Source organism: Xenopus laevis, chromosome 3S, assembly GCF_017654675.1.
Source record: "Xenopus laevis strain J_2021 chromosome 3S, Xenopus_laevis_v10.1, whole genome shotgun sequence".
NCBI classification, from domain to species: Eukaryota; Metazoa; Chordata; class Amphibia; order Anura; family Pipidae; genus Xenopus; species Xenopus laevis.
Window position 1 is genome coordinate 51,599,121 of NC_054376.1, and position 21,073 is coordinate 51,620,193.

At 38.8% G+C, this 21,073-nt stretch overlaps 1 protein-coding gene across 8 annotated transcripts in view; it reads left to right on the plus strand.

Annotated features, from left to right (window-relative positions):
* The first annotated feature begins 6,700 nt into the window (after nt 1–6,700).
* The window catches only part of dmxl2.S (Dmx-like 2 S homeolog), a 78,315-nt gene continuing 63,942 nt past the window's right edge, over nt 6,701–21,073 (plus strand). For 6 of the 8 annotated variants that reach the window (XM_018255428.2, XM_041588293.1, XM_018255429.2 and 3 more), the window contains exons 1-3: nt 6,703–6,982; nt 19,612–19,737; nt 20,426–20,500. In XM_018255428.2, coding sequence (XP_018110917.1) covers nt 6,896–6,982; nt 19,612–19,737; nt 20,426–20,500 — 288 coding nt within the window. In that variant the 5' untranslated portion in view covers nt 6,703–6,895. Of the gene's footprint in view, nt 6,983–19,611; nt 19,738–20,425; nt 20,501–21,073 lie in introns of all 8 variants that reach the window. The other 2 variants (XM_041588296.1, XM_018255430.2) reach the window with 2 other exon arrangements.

Sequence of the window (21,073 nt, forward strand, 5' to 3'; positions counted from 1 at the left end):
GTGCATCGGGATCCGGTGGGCCCGCTCTACAGTGAATGTAGTAGAAAGCATGGCGACATCAAATGATGAAGAAGATAACATCTCCCTGGTAGATATAAGAACAGCATTCAATAGTAAAAATCCATGTCCCACTGCGAAAATAGCCTATCAGAAAGCAGTTCCATAGTGCACATAAAGCACATGGCCAGGCAAAGTGGCCTGAGATGGCTGCCCACACTCCAAGTGAATTATTTGCAGTGTAAACAGTGTAATTTAGAAATAAAAACTACACCATAAAAATCATGATAAATTTGCCCCTTAATGTAGAAGTCAATGGAAGCTGTACTTATCCAAATATAAATATTGTTCTTTGTTTTAAGTTTTTAGAGGTTTTGGGGAGTTTTTTTGCTTGGAAGAACACGAAATTTGTACGAAGATGAAGATTTTAACGTTTTTTACTCTTCTTTATCTAGCCTGCATTGTTCTGTTCATGCTTTTTATATTCTGATCTTTTAACAAATAAGTATAAATTCATGGTTTTTAAAAATGTTTGCTCATGTTTGAAAAAAACTTGAAAAACGTACAAATTAAAACTTTAATACATAGGCCCCTAAGTTGCTTGTAAATTTATAATTAGAAAAAACTGAGGTGCAAAAGAAAACATTTGACTCCACCATTGGGCTCCACTTTAATGAGGGCCTTTGAATGATCTAAACGTTTTTGTGATTCTGGGATCTTTGATCATTAGAATTGCAGTTTAAACTGAGATACTGGGAGTAGGAGTGCATTAAGAAATTAAGGACCAGTGTTAGGAATATTAGGAAACCGCAGTGGCCACTGGGTGGTAGTCTTGCTCCTTACATTTCTTAATAAAAGCACATATTCTAACAAGAACAAAAAAAAGTTTCATTTTTTTAATTTATAGGTAAAAAAAAAACACAAATAACCTTAAAAACAAATGTTAATAACTTCTCTGATATCAGCAGCTTTCTTTAATGTTGTTGTGGCTATGTTAAATGAAACAAAGTTGGTAAAACAATGAGTTAGTTATAAACTGAAAGTAACACATTGCTCATTGCCCCCCATGTGGGACCGCATGGGCCACATGTGTCTTTCCTCTCCAAGTGATAGTAGAGATGATATTTATTTATACCTTTTTGTTAGTGCCCTTAATTACGGGTGTTTAAAGCTGTGCTCCCCTAAGATCCGGTTTTATGCGTTCAGCCGCAGGGGATCTTAGGAGTAGACCTGCTGAATTCTTTTCAATGCAGCTGTACTCACACAGACTCTTGTAAGCGCCGAATGCAGGTTGGGACGCAGTATGTTGCATTTTACCTGCGTTCAGTGCTTACATGCGACGCAGTTTGAAACACCAGTGAGTAAGGGCCCTTATTCAACTTGCAAGATCCCACAGAGTGCAACTGCTGTCTCTGAGCTAGTGATGCTCAGGTCTGGAACTAATGGGGAATGTAATGGCTTTTTGCAAAAATGTGCAGTGTACGTAATAAAAATTCGCAATGGTAAAGTGTATTTTGTGACTAAATATTTAGCAAAACTCCAGAGCTGGTGTTAACGCTAACCTTGTAATCCAATGTAATATTCGCGAGCGAATGATTATACATTTCAAGCAGTGCTAAACATTTGCATAAATGCCTTTTTAAGCATCACTTGAGACTTTTAATTACATTCCCCCTTAAGAGTATACAATAGGCACCTGCCCAGGGTATAGTGGCAGAGGGGGGCTTAATTTCCCCCACTAAAAAAATGAATTGCTAAATCAACTGGGGACAGATTCAGGACAGTTTCTCAGCAAACGGAGGGGGCCATAGGTAAGTGGTGTGGGAGCACTGGGGTCAGAAGAAATGTAGGGGGGATGAAGCTTATGTGTACTGTTGTGTTTAGCCATCGAGCAAGCAGGATAGGCCAAAGATATACAAGACACACAGTGTCTTGGGCACTGGTACCTGTTGACCTAGCCGTGGTAATGCTGCACCTCCTTGCCCCTGCAGGAGAGGGACTCTAGCTAGCAGCTAGCTAATGCTGTTTTATAGAACAGAAACTAAACTACAGGCTATTATATGGAAAGACTTTTCAGGGTGCCTTCATATCTGAGAATATTTGTATCTCTCTGAGACATTAGGTAACATTAGGACATAGATTTTTTTCATCCAGCACAAATTAATAAACACAGTTTATTTTAAACTACAGGCTAAAAAATACTTCTCACCTCAAAATCACTGGTATGTAATAGGAGGACCCCCTCCCTAGCAACTAATCCTTAACTGGCACAAAGCATACCAAATCACATTCAATATATTTTTATACAACTAAAACATTTCAATTGTGGCTACAAGGTCTGCTTGGGGGCAGATTTATCAAGGGTCGATTTGAAAATTAAAATTTTGTAGTTTTGTTATTGTCAAATTTGACTAGGTAGTTATTCAAATTCTATTCAAATTTTTAAAAAAAAATTGAATTTGTTTTTCGAGATTTATCATACTCTGGCCCTTTAAGAACTCAGATACAAGTATTCACCATCTGAAACCTGCCGAATTGCTGTTTAAGTCAATGAGAGACATCTGGGATCAATTTGTAGTTGTTTGCAGTCTTCCTGACATTCATGTTTTTTATGAGAAAAAACTCAAATCGAGTTTTTAAAATTAGAATCAAATTCTATTTGAGTTTTCAGGTCGATCCTATTCACCCGAGTTAAAAAGAAATTGATTTTTATAATAAATTCAAATTGGTTGAATTTTGAATTCATGGGAGTTTATGGTAGTTTTCAAAAACTCACATGAATTTGAAATTTGACCCTTGATAAATGTGCCTCTAAGACAGACATTTTTTCATCCAGCACAAATTTACAAACACATGTTTATTTTTAACTACAGGCTAAAAAAGTACTTCTCACCTCAAAATCACTGGTATGTAATAGGAGGACCCAATCCCTAGCAACTAATCCATAACTGGCACAAAGCACACCAAATCACATTCAATATATTTTTATACAACTAAAGCATCTCAATTGTGGCTACAAAGTCTAAAATGTAAGCTGAGAATCAATTTGTTGTTTGTGATATTTAAGGTATTGCATAAATAAAACTCTGCCTTGCGCAGTGAGAGCACAAGAACCCACTACTAATTCTATTTTATTTATATTTATATATATATATATATATATATATATATATATATATATATATATATATATATATATATATATATATATATATATATATATATATATATATATATATATATATATATATATATATATATATATATATATATATGTTGGGACTATGAATACAGTACATCAAAGATCCAGTGCAATAAGTTGTGTGATTTGGTTTGTAAGTTGCCTTAGTATGTGAAATTGCAAATCAAAGTGGACATATACATGAATCTGTGATGCCCAAGTATAGTGTTCTGCTATAAAGTAGAGTAGAAAAATATCTTACCCTTGTCTATAATAGATTTCATAGGAGCCTAGAAGAAAAAGGTAACAAGTTTAAAATAGTTTGCCACATTATAATTGCTTTAAAAACATCAAACATGTTACAAAACACAAAGGGGTCAACTGGGACTTCTTCAGAGAAACTCTTACTCAAATAGTCCTCGGCCCAAAGGTGTTTAACAGAGTTATGGCTCTATACCAACACACACGGGCCAGAATTAAGGTAAATTCCAACTTTCTGAACTGGTGAATATAAATCTCAATGAACACTTTATGTGTTCCAAAGTTTTCAAAGATAAAGCTATGGTCCCCTTGGCAAAGTTTTGCCCAGGTAAAGAAGGAGCCTTTCTGTATAAACTAAAATATGAACAACTCAAACATTGGCTCCTCTCTCCGTAAATAAGCCCATTCTGAATGCCACTATATCCACCTTTGAGAATTATTGTGTATCTAAATCCCCTGTTGAACACCTAAACTCAGCACTTTAAAATGGAAGACCAAGCCAGAAATTACTGCCATAAATATATCTGTATGAAGGAACTAAGGGCCACGTATACTGAGGAGCAATGGAACACCTGCTTCTTCCTCACCCATACATTTTCTATAGCCTGCAAAGCTCAAGAAATCAATTTTAAAATAATTTCTACATGGTATAGATGCCCAGAGGTACTACACAAAATCTACCATACTACTTCAGCTATGTGCTGGCTTTGTAATGAGGAAATTGGAATTATACTACACATTTGGTGGAACTGTAAAAAGTTAGACTTGTTCTGGAGAAAGGTATTTCAGGTAATCAATAAACTGGCAGGTAGGCCGCTCGAGGAAGTTCCATTGATTGGCCTATTGTCCAAATAGTAAATATAAAAAACTTGCTAGTGGGTTGTTGTCTAGGGGCAGCAAGGTCAGTTATTCAATGGCACTGAAAATCCAGAGTCAACAACCCTTGATTAATGGGTCACTGAGATGGGTCATATCATGTGTGTGGAAGAGATGGTGTCCACCCTACAAGATAAACAAACAGCCTTTGTCTTAACCTGGACTGCCTGGGTAACACTCATGGAGTCAGACTCTGTTAAGAACCTGAAACCGGACAGGAGCATCCTTAAAGCATATCTCACGACTAGTGAAATTAGAAATGCCTACCTAGTTAACAAATCAATCACAGCAGCTGAGCACCCCCCCCCCCGTTTTCTCTCTCTCTTTTTTGTTTTGTAGAGTTAGTCTGACTCTATTTATCCTGAGAACCGAAAATTTAAGGTATAAATTTAACAAGAGAGGCTCACAATAATTCTTTAAAGAACGTACAAGGGCTGGTAATTTAGCAATAACAACCAACCAATTAATTACACTGTATTAATATACTACCGTCATAGTGAGCCATTACCCACCAGAACTAACTAATGGTCTTATTTGAAGGATGGACTCTGCACAGTAAGATTCTCTCTCCTCCAGTAAAAAATTTTTTCCTGTTATTAAAGGGGAACTAAAGTCTAAAATAGAATAATGCTAGAAATGCTGTATTTTGTATACTAAAATTAAACATGAACTTACTGCACTAGAAGCCTAATAAAACAAATGATTTGTGTTTTCAGTTGACCACAAGGGGGTGTCATCTTGTAACTTTGTTAAACATCTTTGCAAGACCAAGATTATGCACATGCTCAGTGTGGTCTGGGCCTAGTTGGGAGGGGATCGTCATAAATTATCAAAACAAAAATAATATCTGCCATAGAAGCTGATACAGCAAGACTGATTAATAATGCAGTAAGCAGACTGCACTGGGTCTGCGAATACAAATTTCTACACGGTCATCGACTGCTCTACAGGAAAACATACAAAGCTGCTCGAGGTCAGGGAAGTTTAAAAGAAAGGTTTTTTCGCCGACGAAGTGGGAATATCACTCCATACAGTCAGGTTTCTTATAAAAATGGTACACATTTTAATTAAAGTATATTGGAGATAGATTTAATTTTCATTAAAAAAGTAAAAATGTGATTTTATTTTTTTTCCCTTTACATCCCCTTTAAATGGGCATTTGAAAAACAACAGCTGAATAAGTTCTGGAAACAAAATGACCCTTGTTAAGATATGATATGTGAACAGTAACGAAATTAGAGGGGGGCGGGTCCTGGCGCAGGACGCGCAGCCGGGACCCCCCGCCCCCATCTGTACACCCGGAACTGCACGGGATTCATTGCGCGCGAAGTGCCGGGGGGCCCTGAGGGGGTGCGGGCCCTGGCCCAATTGCACCCCCTGCTCCCCCGGTAGTTACTCCACTGACAGTGAAGAGGCACTGGTAGTGGCTGTAGTGCAGACAATTAGAAATGAAAGGGGCTCCAGTGGCACACACCAGGGGAAGAAAAAAAAAAAAAGACACAAGTGGGTTTTCCTGTTGCCTGGCCAAGGTTGGACTGGACCGGCGGACACTGGGAAAAAACCTGGTGGGCCCCACTGACCTAAGCTTGCTCCCCACTTAGATCCAGGACACTGTGCGCTCACCCAACCCTGACGTAAGAAAAGGTACACAACGGCAAGTGTAGGCTGGCTCCTCATTTTGTGAATGGGGTGGTAGGGCTTCCACTTGACAGGTAAAAAAGTTGCTTGATGCCAGTGCCGGGCCAACGCCCTAGGCAGCCTGGCCCGGCAAAGTGCCCAATACGGTAGTGCGCATGCGCGAAAAAGACACAAGTGCGCATGCGCACTTTCGTTTTTGCGCATGCACACTAGTATTTTTCGCGCATGCGCACTAGCGCAAACGTGCACGTCGGCCACAGCAGGGACCGGACTAGGGGATAGCAGAGGCAGAGAAGGTGCATGCCTGGCACCCCTCCAGCATTGCGCCCTAGGCACGTGCCTACTCTGCCTACCCCTAGTTCTGGCCCTGCTTGATGCAACAATGTCATTTGTAAGGAAAAAAAAACATAAAAATATAGGACGGCCGGTATGTTAGGGGTGGGGTGGTTGTGGGCCCCAAGGCAACAGTCCCAGTGGCCCTGCAAACCCCAGTCTGTCTGACACAGACTCTGGCACAAGTATAAATTGTAGAAGAGCAAAAAACATAGATGACTCAGTTGTAGGCGGCCAACACAGGTTGCTGAGGTGAAAAACTAGCAGAGGCTAGAAAGAAACATTTTTTATCCCTAAAAAAAAAACCAGTGACCGAGGGAAATCAACTCAGCCCGGCTAGCACACAATACACGTCCCTAGCCCTCAATAAACACCCAATGCGGCTATGTGCAGTCTTATAAACTTGTAGTCGTGACGCCGCCGTCTCGCGAGATATGATGTCGGGATTAGCTGTCAGGCAGGAGCCAAGTAGCTGGACATTATTGGCGTTGCGGGACGTTTAAGCAGGGATCTGGGACTGCGGATTTTGTGGAATAAAAACGGGACGTTACCGCGAAGAGCGGGACTGTTGGGCGGTATGCATCCCTAAGATCCCACGAGGCACGGACCATGCATTTACACCAGGTCCTGACCGGGGCGGTGAACCCGGGGGATAACTGCTATTCGGTGGGCAGCGTTAATGACATTCCATTCACGGTAAGTCATACAGGACAATGATCCATAGAGACATAGAAAGCATCATACTGTGTGGCTTTTATAATAGACTTCCATTCGGTATATACCTGTCTGCGAGCTGGACCACTGCCCCCAGCATTCCTCTGCACTCATCATTGTACTGTGAGCTGGGAAGAAGCTCTAGGTCAGAGATCAGCTGGAGAGGCAATTGGGTTGCTCAAATGAATGTCACTGTGTGTTTGGCTGCACTCTTTTTCACTTTGCCTTCCATATTCCCCCAAGACACAATCACTTGTATGTGTGGTTTCCAGTTGTGAATATGACTGTGTGTGCATGTGAGCTTCCAGTGGGAGGTTGTGGAGATGAGCTGGTGCATAAATACAGTCAGTGCATTTGGAATCAGTGTTTACATTTCTTGCAAACTCATCAACTATAACTGCTTTTATAAATGCAACCTATGTACAACTTACTTGCCTGTGAACACTGTGTAAGATATGGGTTGGTTGCACACCGTTTTCATCTTAGCAACAACATCCATGTATATCAAAAAAAGAGGATTTTTAAATGCTTAGAATGGAATCTTCAACTGTTACTTTCCATGTTAAGTGTGGTGGGGGATGCTGGGGGTTGTAGTCCAGCAGGTTCATTTGGACAACTCCCTTGCAGCTGTCACATCCACAGCATTGCTGTTCATTTACCCCAGGGCCTCTCAGTGTAAGGGCCCAAGGGGATCCTTATAGGTAATCTATTGGCAGGCCTGATACAGCACTGAAAGGGTTTCGGATGTGCTCAGTCATGGATACAGGATGGCTGGAAAGGGGGATGGGTGTGCAGAGTGATAATATCTGCAAAGGCATTGTGCATCAGGTAGAGAAGATCAGAGCTCTGCTGGTGCTGCCCATTTGTTTGTGCTTTGGCATTGCATAAGATCAGGTTTCCCATCCACTGACATCAGATACTAGGTTGCAAGAAAGCAAAGGGTATTTCCTTTAGTAAATGATGTGCTGCTTTATCATCGGCAGAATGGATTTCAGTCTTTGTAACACTTCATTTGTAATTATTATTATTTATGGATTTCAGTCTCTTATATTTGGAGAATATTGTTGCTAGCAAGAAACCATGTAAATGTTTATCCATCCTGTTGTTTTTTATTTTTTATTTACTCCTATAACATCAAACTCACACTCACACACACACACACACTATCCTTTATTTATGTTGCACCAACATATTCTGTAGCACTTTGCGTGATTCAATTTGTGTGACAGTTTTGCAGTTGCCAGACGGGAGTGTCTGTCTGGAAATGTGACTTTAACTGGGGGACACTCAACAATTGTAAAAGGATCCTCCACTCAAAAACTGCTTTTTGCATAATGAAAGAAATAAACACCTTATATATACGTGAATGAAACTTTTTCAGTGTTTGTTATCGTTCTTTGTAAATTGTGTTATTTGTGAATTGCGATTGAAATATTTGTTTATCCTGCCTTTTATTTGGGTCTGACTCTTAAAGAAACCATAACATCAAAAAATGAATGAGTTTTAAAGTGAAAAGTGAAAATATCATGCACTGTTGCCCTGCACTGGTAAAACTGATCAGTTTGCTTCAGCAACATTACTGTAGTTCATATAAACAAGGTGCTGTGTAGCAATGGTGGAAATTGAAAAAAAGGCTATATGGCACAGGTTAAATAGTGGATAACAGATAACACCATTATGTTCTACCGAGCTTATCTGCTATCTGCTGTGTAACCTGATTCTTTTCTCCTTTGAATGGCTGCCCCATGGCTACACAGCAGTTTATTAATTTAAGCAATAGTAGTGTTTCTGAAGCAAACACAGCAGTTTTATCAGTGCAGGGCAACACTGAATTATATTTTGTTTTACTTTCAAACACTTAAATTTTTTGATGTTACTGTTCCTTCAAAGCAGTGTAATGTGAGTTAGGTCAGATCTTTTAAGCAGCTTAAGGGTAGGACTACAAGGATGTTTGTGGTTCGATCCGTAGCGCTTCAACAAAACGCCAGCGTCAAATCGCATGCAACTGAAATCGGGTAAGAGATAGAAATGTCGGATTAAGTCGCAGCATTGATCCGACGCGTCACGACTGTTGGATGCATCCTTACTTTTTAAGGATGATGTTTTATTGCATTCAGTGCGCACTGGCGCAAACTATAAAATGCACAAACCTTCTTCCACTGTCTATAAACAGTTTCCAGGTTTACAAAAGCTATATTAATTTTGAGGAAATTATTTGCATTGCGCATATTTTTTCCATTACCAACTTTTATTACATTCCCCCATTAGTGTGTCAATGACAAGGTTGAGCATTGCAGAGTTACTTTACACTATGGGACAAGACCTCTCTGACATATGGACAACCTAAAACATTAACAGGGGAATGTAATAAAAGTTGCAAAGAGCAAAACAATTCGCACCAATAAGACTAAAAATCCACATCTCGCAATGTAATATTGTTCCTTAAACTGTTATTGCATTGCGAATTTTAATTGCGCATTGCGAATTTTAATTGTGCACTCATAAGAAGTGCTTGAAGGTGTCGTAATCTTTTGGAGCAAACATAACGACTTTTTCAGTAAGAAGTTTTATTACATTAACTGCGCATTGGCGCAAACTATAAAATTCGCAAACGGTCTTTCACTGTCGGAAGTGGTCGCTAAACAGTTTCCGGGCTTGCAAAAGCTATATTAAATTCGCACAAAGCAAAATTTGTTCGTGCAAAGGCATAACTTTTCGCACTGCGAATAGTTTTTCCGTTAGCGATTTTTATTACATTCCCCCGCAAGTGATTTGTGCAGGACAATATGAGGTGCAGACAAATTGGAATTGACTATTTACAGACAGAACCATGACAAAATATGCATCTGGTTAGTATTTCAAACCTCTTAATTTCACTAATAATAGTGAAATTTCACTAATTCACTAATAATAACATTCACAGAGGATAAACAGCAATTTCTGGGAACATCTGGACAACATTTGGTGTAAAAACCCAGGAAAAAAAAAGATGTAAAATCTGGCAAAAGCACCCACTGAAATGCATTATAAAATGGAGCGACCACAAAAAAAACTGTAAAATTCGGGAAAACATAAACTCAGGGGATGCAAAATTGAGGTTTTGCAGAAAAGTTGGTACCGACTTTTTTTCTGGGGTCGAGGTGCTTACAAAGGAATTCCCAAAAGTGGTGCTAAAATGAAAATGGCTTCAAATTGGGGTAAACTTTTCATTTGCACCAGAAAATGATTGAATGAAAAACTCACAGTCACCTGCATCTTATTTTAGGGAGTTGCATGAAAAGTTGCAGAAAGGTTGACTGCAAATTAGTTTGATTGGAAATGCCGATTTGCATGTGCTTGTGCAGTCTCGAGGTAGACCTACCAGGAGAGTGCCCCATCAGTGTGCTTATGAAATCCTTTGCCTGCCAGTTAGCCTGCCCACATATGGGCAACTTTAGCTTTGCTGATCAACTATATTTCAAGGGCAAGTCAACCCTAAAATAAAAATTTGCCTAATTAAAGAAAACTTTATTCTAAGATACTTTTTCTCTGGTGTTTAAGTTATTTGTAAACGTATTGCTATTGAAATCAGTGTCTGTCTGTCCCTTTCTATTCTCTGCCCTGGTGTCTAAGGGCTGCAACACACGGTACGCCTTATTCAGATCTGACGCAATGAGAAAAAGCGTATGTACGCATCTTGTAGGTCCAACATTCATATTACTTACATTATATCCGTCTTGTCGCATCTACTTCCTCTCATCGCTTTGGATCGGAACAAGCCGCACCGTGGAGTTCAGCCCTAAGACTGTTGATACAATGTAAGACAGGGCAGCTGATTAACAGACCTGACTTTGCTGGGGAACCAAGACTGTTGCAACATTTTTTAAAAAGTAACAACTGGGAGTTAAGCCAATGCTGCTTTCAATATCAATTGTTTTTACCAATAACTTTAAAAGCACTGAAAATTTGTAATGAATGTATATTGGAAAGTTGCTTAGAATTATGTTTTCTTTTATTACACATTTTTATTTTGGGGTTGACTTGCCCTTTAACTAAGAATGCAACATATTGTATTTTTTTACATAAACCCTCATGATGTTGGTCAATGATACATAATATATGGCGTTTGCCTTCATGTAGGACTGAAAATTATTATTACCACTAAAATTATAACTTTTATTGGAGCTCCCCATATAACTTCACTGATCCATGTCCATTTAATTGGCTCCTCCTAACACAGAACAATGTGGGTTACTAGTCGCATCAGTTCTGTGTCAAATCATGCTTAGCTGCTATGTGCAAAAGACAGGGTGGCATAGTGCAGTTTACTACCATCTTACCTAGACAGCCTGAGAAAGCAGCCAACAGGACGTAGAATGGCTGGCTGGTGCTAGCAAAGTTTTTGGGGAACTTTTCAGTAAAGCTGTGCAAAATGTATCTCTTCAAGGTACATTTCTTTTATTTTAAGTGATGTACAATGCAATGGCACAAACCTTACATGTCCCCTTTTCGTAAAGGTACTCCCTTGTCATTGAGTAGGTTTGATTGGAAGTTTATGCTGGGTGAATCCTAATACATTTCTCCTGTTTTTGTAAAATGTGGGCATGGGAGTAAACTGTGTGCCTGTGACGTTTTGTCAAATAATGACCTACGACATGGTCGTTTCTGAGACATCAACAGAACTTTCATACCTAGCAGACTGTATGACTAAGTGATCAAATGGGTTCCCTGTATACTCTGTTAAAACAGTCAATAGCTGGACCATATGGTTCCCTTTATTTAGGTTAATCTTAAGTCTAATGCAAACTGCATGGGTATATTTTCCTTTTTAGTTGGTCTAATCAGTGCTTAGTTCATATTCTGTTGAAAATTCAACAGTATACAGGTATGTGGTCTGCAATGTGGAAACCTGTTATCAAGAAAGCTCCAAATAATGAGAATGCCATCTCCATAGACTTTATTTTAATTAATAAAAAAACCTTTGTTTTTTAAATAATTTCATTTTTCTGTGTACTAATAAAACAATACAAGACTAAAAAAGATATGTGAGTCTTCCCAAAAATAAGGAAAAGAGTTTTAAAAATACAAAAACATTTATTAGGACGTGAAAGACAAAAGCCTAACGCCTTTTATGCCTACTGGGACACTTACTCATAGGCTAATGGTATAATAAATAAAATGCATAAATAAAATGCATAAGTCGTAGGTATCCCAAAGAAGCCTTTATTGCGAGAGCCGTACATGGAACAAAGGCAATATGGGAACATAAGTAATGAAAAACTCAAAGCTTTCTTAATAGTTATGAAATATAAGTAGATATGGTATTGTTCTGCAGTATATGGAGTATAAGGGCAGGACTACATGCCGATTCAGCCGCGATCCAAAGCGCTGTGCAAAATCGCAGGCGTCACATCGATGCGACGGAAACAAGGTAAGTAATGGCAGTGTCGGATCAATTGTTGATGCGACACGACTGTCGGATGCAGACGTAGCGTGCAGCGTCTGCATCCAACAGTCTTGTCGCATCAATGCTTCTACACGATGCGACAATTGAATTACTTACCTTATTTCCGTCGCATCCGACGTGACGCCTGCGGTTTTGCGCAGCGCGTTGGATCGCGGCTGAATCGGCCATGTAGTCCTGCCCTTATTTTGTAATTGATTCACAAGGTATTATATGTTGTTATGAATTATTACAATGATTTTTATGGCCCATTACTTAAAAAAAACATGTAACATCAAAATCATTACAGTCTACATTGGTGGGGATGTTACTAAGTTGATAATCACAGGTATAGATAAAGCAGTAGGTGGAAAGAGAGGTGGGGACATAATTTCAAAACTACCCCATTTAGAGACCAAGTTTCATTTAAAAACTAGGAAACCCCTTGGCCTTAATAGCTATTTTGATATTACATGTTATTTTAAGGAATGAGCCATAATGATCATTGTAATAATTCACAATAACATATATTACCTTGTGTGGTGTTAATGCAAGTGGCATGTAGATGTCACTTTGCTCATACTTATACTGTGCATACTTCCTGGTAGCTTAAAAGTGAAAGCTTGCTGTTGTGTAATGCCTGCATGACTCTGCTAATAAAGCATTGTTATACTCTACTCATCCTCGGCTACCCAAAACATAACAGATTGACAAGGTGGCTCTTCTACCTCTCTGCAGCAGCCTGCAGCTTTTCTTCCAAACCCTGGTGAGCCTACCAAACCTTTTACTGCTTAGATCCGTATGTTTGAAAATTACATTATTGCTGCTGACCAAGTGGAGATTTCTGCTGCTAGAAAGCGTGCTTTACTTATTGACTGCCTGGGAGCAGAGGGACAGCGTATATTCTATACATTACCATTACCTGATGATACTTATGAAACTGCTCTCACTGCTATAAAGAACTTTTTCGTGCCAAAAGTAAATGTGGTTGTTGAAAGAAATAAATTCCGCCAACGTGGACAGCGTTGTAGCAGCTTTGAGAGAGCTGGTTGTTACCCGTGACTTTGGGAATCTAACAGATGAAATGCTAAGATACCAAATAGTGGAAAAAACAAACTCACCTCGCATTAGAGAGAGACTGCTCCTAGAGCAGGATTTAACCCTTGCAAAGGCTATTACAGTTGCTAGCCAAATTGAAACAGCAATGGCAGAGGTTCAAACCTCAGTCAGGGAACTGCTGGGAATGTAAAGATTGTAAATTCAGCACTGTGGCCTAATAATGCACAGTCACAGGCAACATACAGTGCTAAGGAAAGGGATTCACCTACACTGCAAAACTGCAGCAAATACAAATAAAAAATACTGCTTTCGCCATGGTTCAACACAACACACTACTACAAATGTTACAGTATTAAGTGTGGATAAAGCTGGTACATTTATTCCAGACAAGTTTATATGCACTGTCAGTGTCAGTACTGCTTCTGCTGACAAGGGACACCCCGTTTACCTGATGCTTGATACAGGTTCAGCTGTTTCTATACTACCAAAGGATATTTTCTTGAAATACTTTGCAAAAGATCCACTTGTTGCACCTGCCCTGAAACTTGTCAGTTACTGAAAGGATCCAAATTAAACCTACAATTAGTTGATGGTCTCATTACTACAGCACCAGTGCCTGCCACACAGCCAGTGTCTAAAACAGGGATCCCCAACCTTTTGAACCCGTGAGCAACATTCAGAAGAAAAAGGAGTTGGGGAGCAACACTAGAATGAAAAATGTTACTTGAGTGCCAAATAAGTGCTGTGATTGGCCATTTGGTAGTTCCTATGTGGATTATCAACCTACATTGAGACTCTGTTTGTCAGTACACCTGGTTTTTATGAAACCAAAATGTGCCTCAAAGCCTGGAATTCAAAAATAATCATCTGCTTTGAGGCCACTGGGAGCAACATTCAAGGGGTTGGAGAGCAACATGTTGCTCACGAGCTACTGGTTGGGGATCACTGGTCTAAAATGTCACCACAAAGCAACACTTCACTGGGCTGTGCAAAGAACTTTGTACACAAAGTTAAGTTGAGACCAGATGTAAAACCAGTACGCCAGAAATTGAGGCGATTGCCCTACTCTATAAGGGAGACTGTCTCACAGGAACTAAAGAAACTGGTAGAGCAAGATGTGATTGAAAAATCAGAATCCTCTGAATGGGTTTCACCAATTGTTGTAACAAAAACTGGAGGTATCCGATTGTGTGTTGATCTCCGTGAACCTAATAAAGCAGTTGTTATGGATAATCATCCCTTGCTACACATAGTGGAAATATTTTCAGAACTCCGACGAGCAAAATTATTTTCTACTCTGGATCTTCAGAGTGCTTATCATCAAGTATTACTGCATGAGGAAAGCAGAGACCTCACTGCATTTATCAACCATGATGGTTTGTTTCAGTTCAAGCGTGTACCTTATGGACTGGCTTCAGCACTGAGTTGTTTTCAAAGACTGATGTCTTCTATACTCCATGGCATACTTGGTGTAAAATGCTACTTGGATGAAAAAATTGTCTACGCTCCAACTATGGATCTTCATGACAAGTACCTAGAAAAGGTTCTGAAATGCATTGATTCTGCAGGACTGAAACTGAACCTTTCCAAATGCCATTTCAGACAATCTCAGCTGTCATTTCTGGGTCATATAATTTCACAAGATGGATTACTGCCTGACCCTGACCATGTCAACGCTGTTACACAAGCACCTACTCCATCTAATTTTCAGACCTTATGAGCTTTCTTAGGTCTTACTTCATGGTATTCTAAGTTCTAAATGTTCTTATTCTAAATAACATTGCATTTGTTTCTCATATAACATCAGCTACAGTAATAACATTTCTGTCTACAGTCTTCAGCAGAGAAGGTAATCCAAAGGAGTTAATATCAAACAACGGACCACAGTTTGTCTCATATGAGTTTGAATCCTTTCTCAGAGAGAGGAATATTGTGCATACGAAATCATCAGTGTATTACCCATAAGCAAATGGAGAAATCGAGTGATTCAACAGAAGTCTGAAAGAAGCACTACAGACAGCAAATCTAACTGGGAAATCTTGGAAAGTATTTACAACAGAGTTCCTACATAACTACAGAGCAACTTGCCATGCAACAACCCAATCATCTCCAGCTGAATTATTAAATTGCAGACAGATGTGCACTAAGTTACATGTTGCACAAGCCAAATGCAAGGCTTATACTGACAGAAAATGTGGTGCAAGAGAAGTGTACTTTTCAGCCTGGATCTTTAGTCAGAATTAAGAAACTAGGAATACTGAAACAAGAACAATCTAAATTTACTACACCACTTGAAGTGAGACGCCAGCAAGGACCATACACATATGAACTATCTAATGGACGCATATGTAATACAAGTCATCTTGCGCCTGCTGGATATGACTTTGGAGAGGCTCCATTTGGTGGGGGACATTTTCCTACTTTCCCCTAGGGGGGAAATGTGCTGTTCATGCAAATGGCCTGTAGATGTCACTGTGCTCATACTTATACTGTGCATACTTCCTGGTAGCTTGAAAGGGAAAGTGAAAGCTTACTGTTGTGTAATGCCTGCATGACTCTGCTAATAAAGCACTGTTATACTCTACTCATCCTCGGCTACCCAAAACATAACACCTTGTGCATCAGTTATACAAAAATAATTTCTATAGTTATATTTCTATAACCCTTTCACTGACACTGAGAATCTGACTCTGCTATTGCTGAAATAAAATGTCTCCTGTTTTCAAGAGTTCCATTTATGACTACATTGTTGGTAGACTGGACCCCTTTGCCTTCTTATAGGTGGGTGAAAGTGGAGATTATATAGATTGTGGCCTTAAAATAGTCATACATACTTAGATCTGCTTTGTTTGCAATATTGTACAGTTGTCTTTGTCTGATATCCAGTCGCATTTGGTGAGGACCACATCCATGGCTCTGTGAGGCCCTGAGCTTATGTGTTTTTTAAATCAGTAAGATCTATTTCTGTCCATGCTTGATTAGATATTGGTTGGGGAGGCTGTCCTTTTGACCCTAAACAGGAGCCAATAGCTGCCACTCTGTCAGGAGTAACTTAGTGGGCAGACAGTGTATCTGTGCATGGTGAAATTTAGGGCAAATCTACAGATGTCTAATTGTCTGCCTGCTCGGCCTCCTCACATAGGCATGTTTAAAAGGCCTTAAACAATTGCCTTCCTGATTGATATTTCAGATATTGATCTTAATGTAATTTACAGGCCATTGCACTTCATTGTGACCTCTTGGCAGAAATCATCCCCTTAATTTGGCTGCATCCCAAACCAATAAATTGTGAATAAATATCATATAGATAAACAAAATGTACCCCACAATTCAAAGGATAAATATGGGAACGGGGAAATGAATTGCGGGGGTACATTTTGTATATATGAACTTTAACAATATTTTTTCACAAAGCCATGTTTTTATGCTAATTGCTTAATGTTACAAGTGATGCATGTCACTGTTTCCCACTTGTGGGGTATGTATGGCACATTCACTGTGAATTGAGCACTTTGAGAAAGGCCTTAGGGTAGGCCAAAATGTCAGTTTTGTATAATATAAAAATTGTATTCTTCTAAAAGACCTGTGAGTGCGGATCCCTTTTGAGTGATATATATATATATATATATATATATATATATATGAGCCTTCGCCCCAAATGTATTTTATCCAGTGAGAGGCACCCCAGGCACTTCCTTTCTCTTCCATAATAACAGGTTGTCTGTTAGCCCAGAATTCATTTCCACTGCAAAAAATCCATCCATGCACCTAGTAGTAGATGTGAGAATAGCACCCAGCAGGACAAATATAGGGAAAATCCATGTTATGTAAAGGTGGCCATAGACATAGAGATCCGCTCGTTTGGTGATTTCGCCAAACGAGCGGATCTCTCCCCGATATGCCCACATTGAAGTGGGTGATATCGGGCTGTTCTGATCGTGGGCCCTAGAGCGGATAGCGGAACCACATAAACGCACATATGCGCCCGAGAGCCAACGGGATTTAACCTGCCCGATTGAGATTTGTCCGACTTCCGGGCAGATATCAATTAGGGAAGGCCATCAGGTGGCCCCACACATGGACCAATAAGCTGCCGACTCGGTCTGCCTGCAACTTTTATCGGACCGCGTATGGGGGCCTTAAGACTGAGATAAGATTCGAATACCTGAAAGCACTTGCCTGATGCTGTGCTGGCTTTTTCTGCAAGCACTGGAACATAGATCACAAACTGATTCTTTTTGTTTTGATATTGTGCCTCTTCAATTAATTGCTTAATAAAAATGTAAAAATTGAAGAATTCATTAATTGCAAAGAATGCAGTGCATTGTACTTACTAGATATCACATTATATTGATCGTGACACTATAAATTTTAAGAGAAACTTGTGTTTTATCAAGTGGGTTTTAGAACTTAAATCTTTAAAGGTCTGAATATGTTCTAATGGAAATTGATGTAAATGTCATATGCACTACTTATTGCAACTTATTTCAGGTAGGCTGTTTGATTGATGTGCTGCAGTGCAGTGTTCTGTGCCAGTGTCTAGTTTAGCTAATGTTACCTGTACTTAATTCGCTTTATAAATAATTATTTATTTTTAGCAGTAAGTAGGTTTCGCTTTTTTATCTTTTGGAGAATGTGGTAAAAAATCCTCTGTTTTATCGAAAGGGAGATGTAAGAGATTTTAGAACTAAAATTCAAATCTTGCAGAGCTTAGAAAATGATTTTGCAATCTGCCATTTAGTGAGCTTTTGATTTGCATTTCACAGATGGAAAACAAAAATATGCTTAATTTCCATATATTGTTATGAAGAAGAAATAAAAAAAAATGCATAAAAATAACATTGGTGCAACTAATTCAATTGCTTTACAAATAATTTTAGGGCATTGTTTGAAATGCAGATTGATTATTTGATCTAAATTGTGCCCTGTTCAAAGCCATATTTCTCCAAATAACAGATTTAAATTAGATTAGGGCTGTTGCTGTTCTTGAGAATACTGTTAGCAGCAGTCATTGCTGGCTAAAAATGCATCTAAGGACTGTGTCACATACAGCATTGCCATTGGGAAATTGTCAATACCACATCAACCCTGTTGCTTTAATTGTCTGTGACCGCTCATAGGGCAAATTTTGACCCAAAAATACACCTTAAATGGGTTGTTCATCTTCCAAACACTTTTTTCAGTTTAGTTGTTTTCAGATTTTTCTTATTAGCTTTGCATTCTTTTTTTTACCATTTTCCAGATTTGATGTTTGAAATGGTAGCTCAGTAATCCAGGTGCAGATTCTGAACTGTTATAAATGCTACATTATTTGATACATTTCTCAGCAGCATTTCTAGCATTATTCTATTTTAGACTTTAGTTCCCCTTTAGGGGCTAAAGAAAAATCACAGGCATACAGGGTAGGTACTAGCAGTCGTTGCAGAAATGCAGTCGTTGCAGATTCAAGGCGTCCGAGTTCACGGGCGCTATCTTCTCTTTGGTAATCCTCGGGAAGAGAGTGGCATGTCGGCGCATGCGCAGTTGGCGCAATCTGCCAGTCCTGAACAACTGTGCATGTGCCGAAAGTCACGGAAATTGTCGAAGTGCCGGAAGAAGACCCCAAGATTACTAAAGAGAAAAAGATGGCGCCCATGAACTCCGATGCCCTGAATCTGCAATGAGGGGTAAGTAAAGAGTTAGGGGCATTTACCCAGGGTAACACCCAGGCTGGGGGGAACAGGGAGGGGGGTCTATGTAGGATAGGGGCGTATGGGATGTTAATAAAAAGGGGTTTGGTTCTCCTTTAAGTATTGTAGAAAATTATTTATTAAATAAACCCAATAGGCTAGTTTTTCCTCCAGTAAGGATTCATTGTCTTAGTTTAGCTCATGTACAAGGACTGTTTTATTTTTACAAAGTAATAGGAAATAATTGTAAAACATTTAGATTATTTGGATAAAATGGAGTTCTATGGAAGACGACCTTTCCGTAATTCAGAGCTTTCTGGATAACTGGTTTCCGGATAATGGATCCAGTACCTGTAACAAGTTTCTGTTTTATCTTGCCCTTAAAATAAAATGTCATGATGAAATCAAATTCAAATCTTTTCATGGTTTTGCATTAAATGTGTTGTTATGTTTTATTCCAGGCCTATGGATCAGGATGCGACATTGTCATACTAGCAAATGACTTTGAGTGTGTACAGATTATTCCCGGTGCTAAACATGGAAATATTCAAGTTAGCTGTGTGGAGTGTTCCCAGCAGCAAGGCAGGGTAAGGTTTACTATTATAATTCATCATATGTTACACCTGTAAACATCAGTCATTCAGTGAAGAAAAATTACAGTTACTATCTTTTTTTAAAAGTACATATCACACGTGGAGGCTTATTAATCAATATTCTCATTTTAGTAGTTTTTGAGGTTTTTGAAACCAAGACTCACTTTCTCTAAAACCACAAATGTAATGGAATTTATTTAAAGATCCAAATTTAAAAAGAACTAATAAAAAAAAAGCGCAGAACGATCTGAAAAAAAAATAACGAAACCCTCTAAAAATTGGAGTTTTTCCAGACAATTTCAAGCGGAAAAAAATAGAAAATCTGTAAAAGCCAGAATCAATTTAAAAAGGTCCTATTGACTTTTATAGGACCTCAACAACTTTTACCTGGTGAATTGTTGTATTAGGGTTTTTTTGTGGTTTTGACACTTCATAAATCTTGAATTTTTTGAGTTTTTAAGAAATCTAGGAAAACCATGACTTTAAGAAATTTGTGGGAAAAAAAATTAAAATGTTATTAAATAGGCCCATAAGGTACATGCTACAAAATACATTTTTTTCTGTTTATGTATATATGTAATTCACTAATATATGTAAATTTAAAACTTGGTTGAAAACAAATGTCTTCAGTCTTTTAACTGATTTAAATTATTTTCTCTTTCTTTTTTCTCTTTTTCTTTAGATTGCTGCATCTTATGGCAACACTGTATGTATATTTGAACCGTTTGAAAACATAAACTCCCACAAGCGAAATAGTGTAAGTGTTACCCTTATTCATGATTCATTCATTTTTGAATCTGATATATTAACCCCAACTCAAGGAAAGCCTACATACCTGCACTTGATAGAAAACGAATAGCTGGTTAAAATAGAACAAAACTCAAAGTTAAATTAAGTGTCCATGGCAACAATAACCAACCAGGAGCTTGCGCAACTGAAGTATTTAAAATTCTATCTTTAACGTGCACATGCTTCTGGAAGTGGTGCTAGAGAGAAAAGTGTTTCAGGGGCATGCAGTGGTTGGGAAAAGGACCAGTAACATTAAATTTTTTTTTTTCCAAAATTTGTTAGTATAGAACGAAAAATAAACACCAAGGCAAATAAAATTTTTAAATTGCCTTTATTAAGAGATAACTCACCAAAACTCCACTTCCTGTCCTCTTCTAAAATGGCGAAAGGGCGACCATCCATGCAGCGGTGTTCAACTTCTCCTCCCTGGCTATTCTAGTGACAGTATGTGAAGGAGGCAGAGGTCCGCTCTGCAGCGCTTCCCCTATTCCCAGCAGTCGGACTTTGACTCCAGCCTTTCCTCCGACGAGGAAGAAGAAGA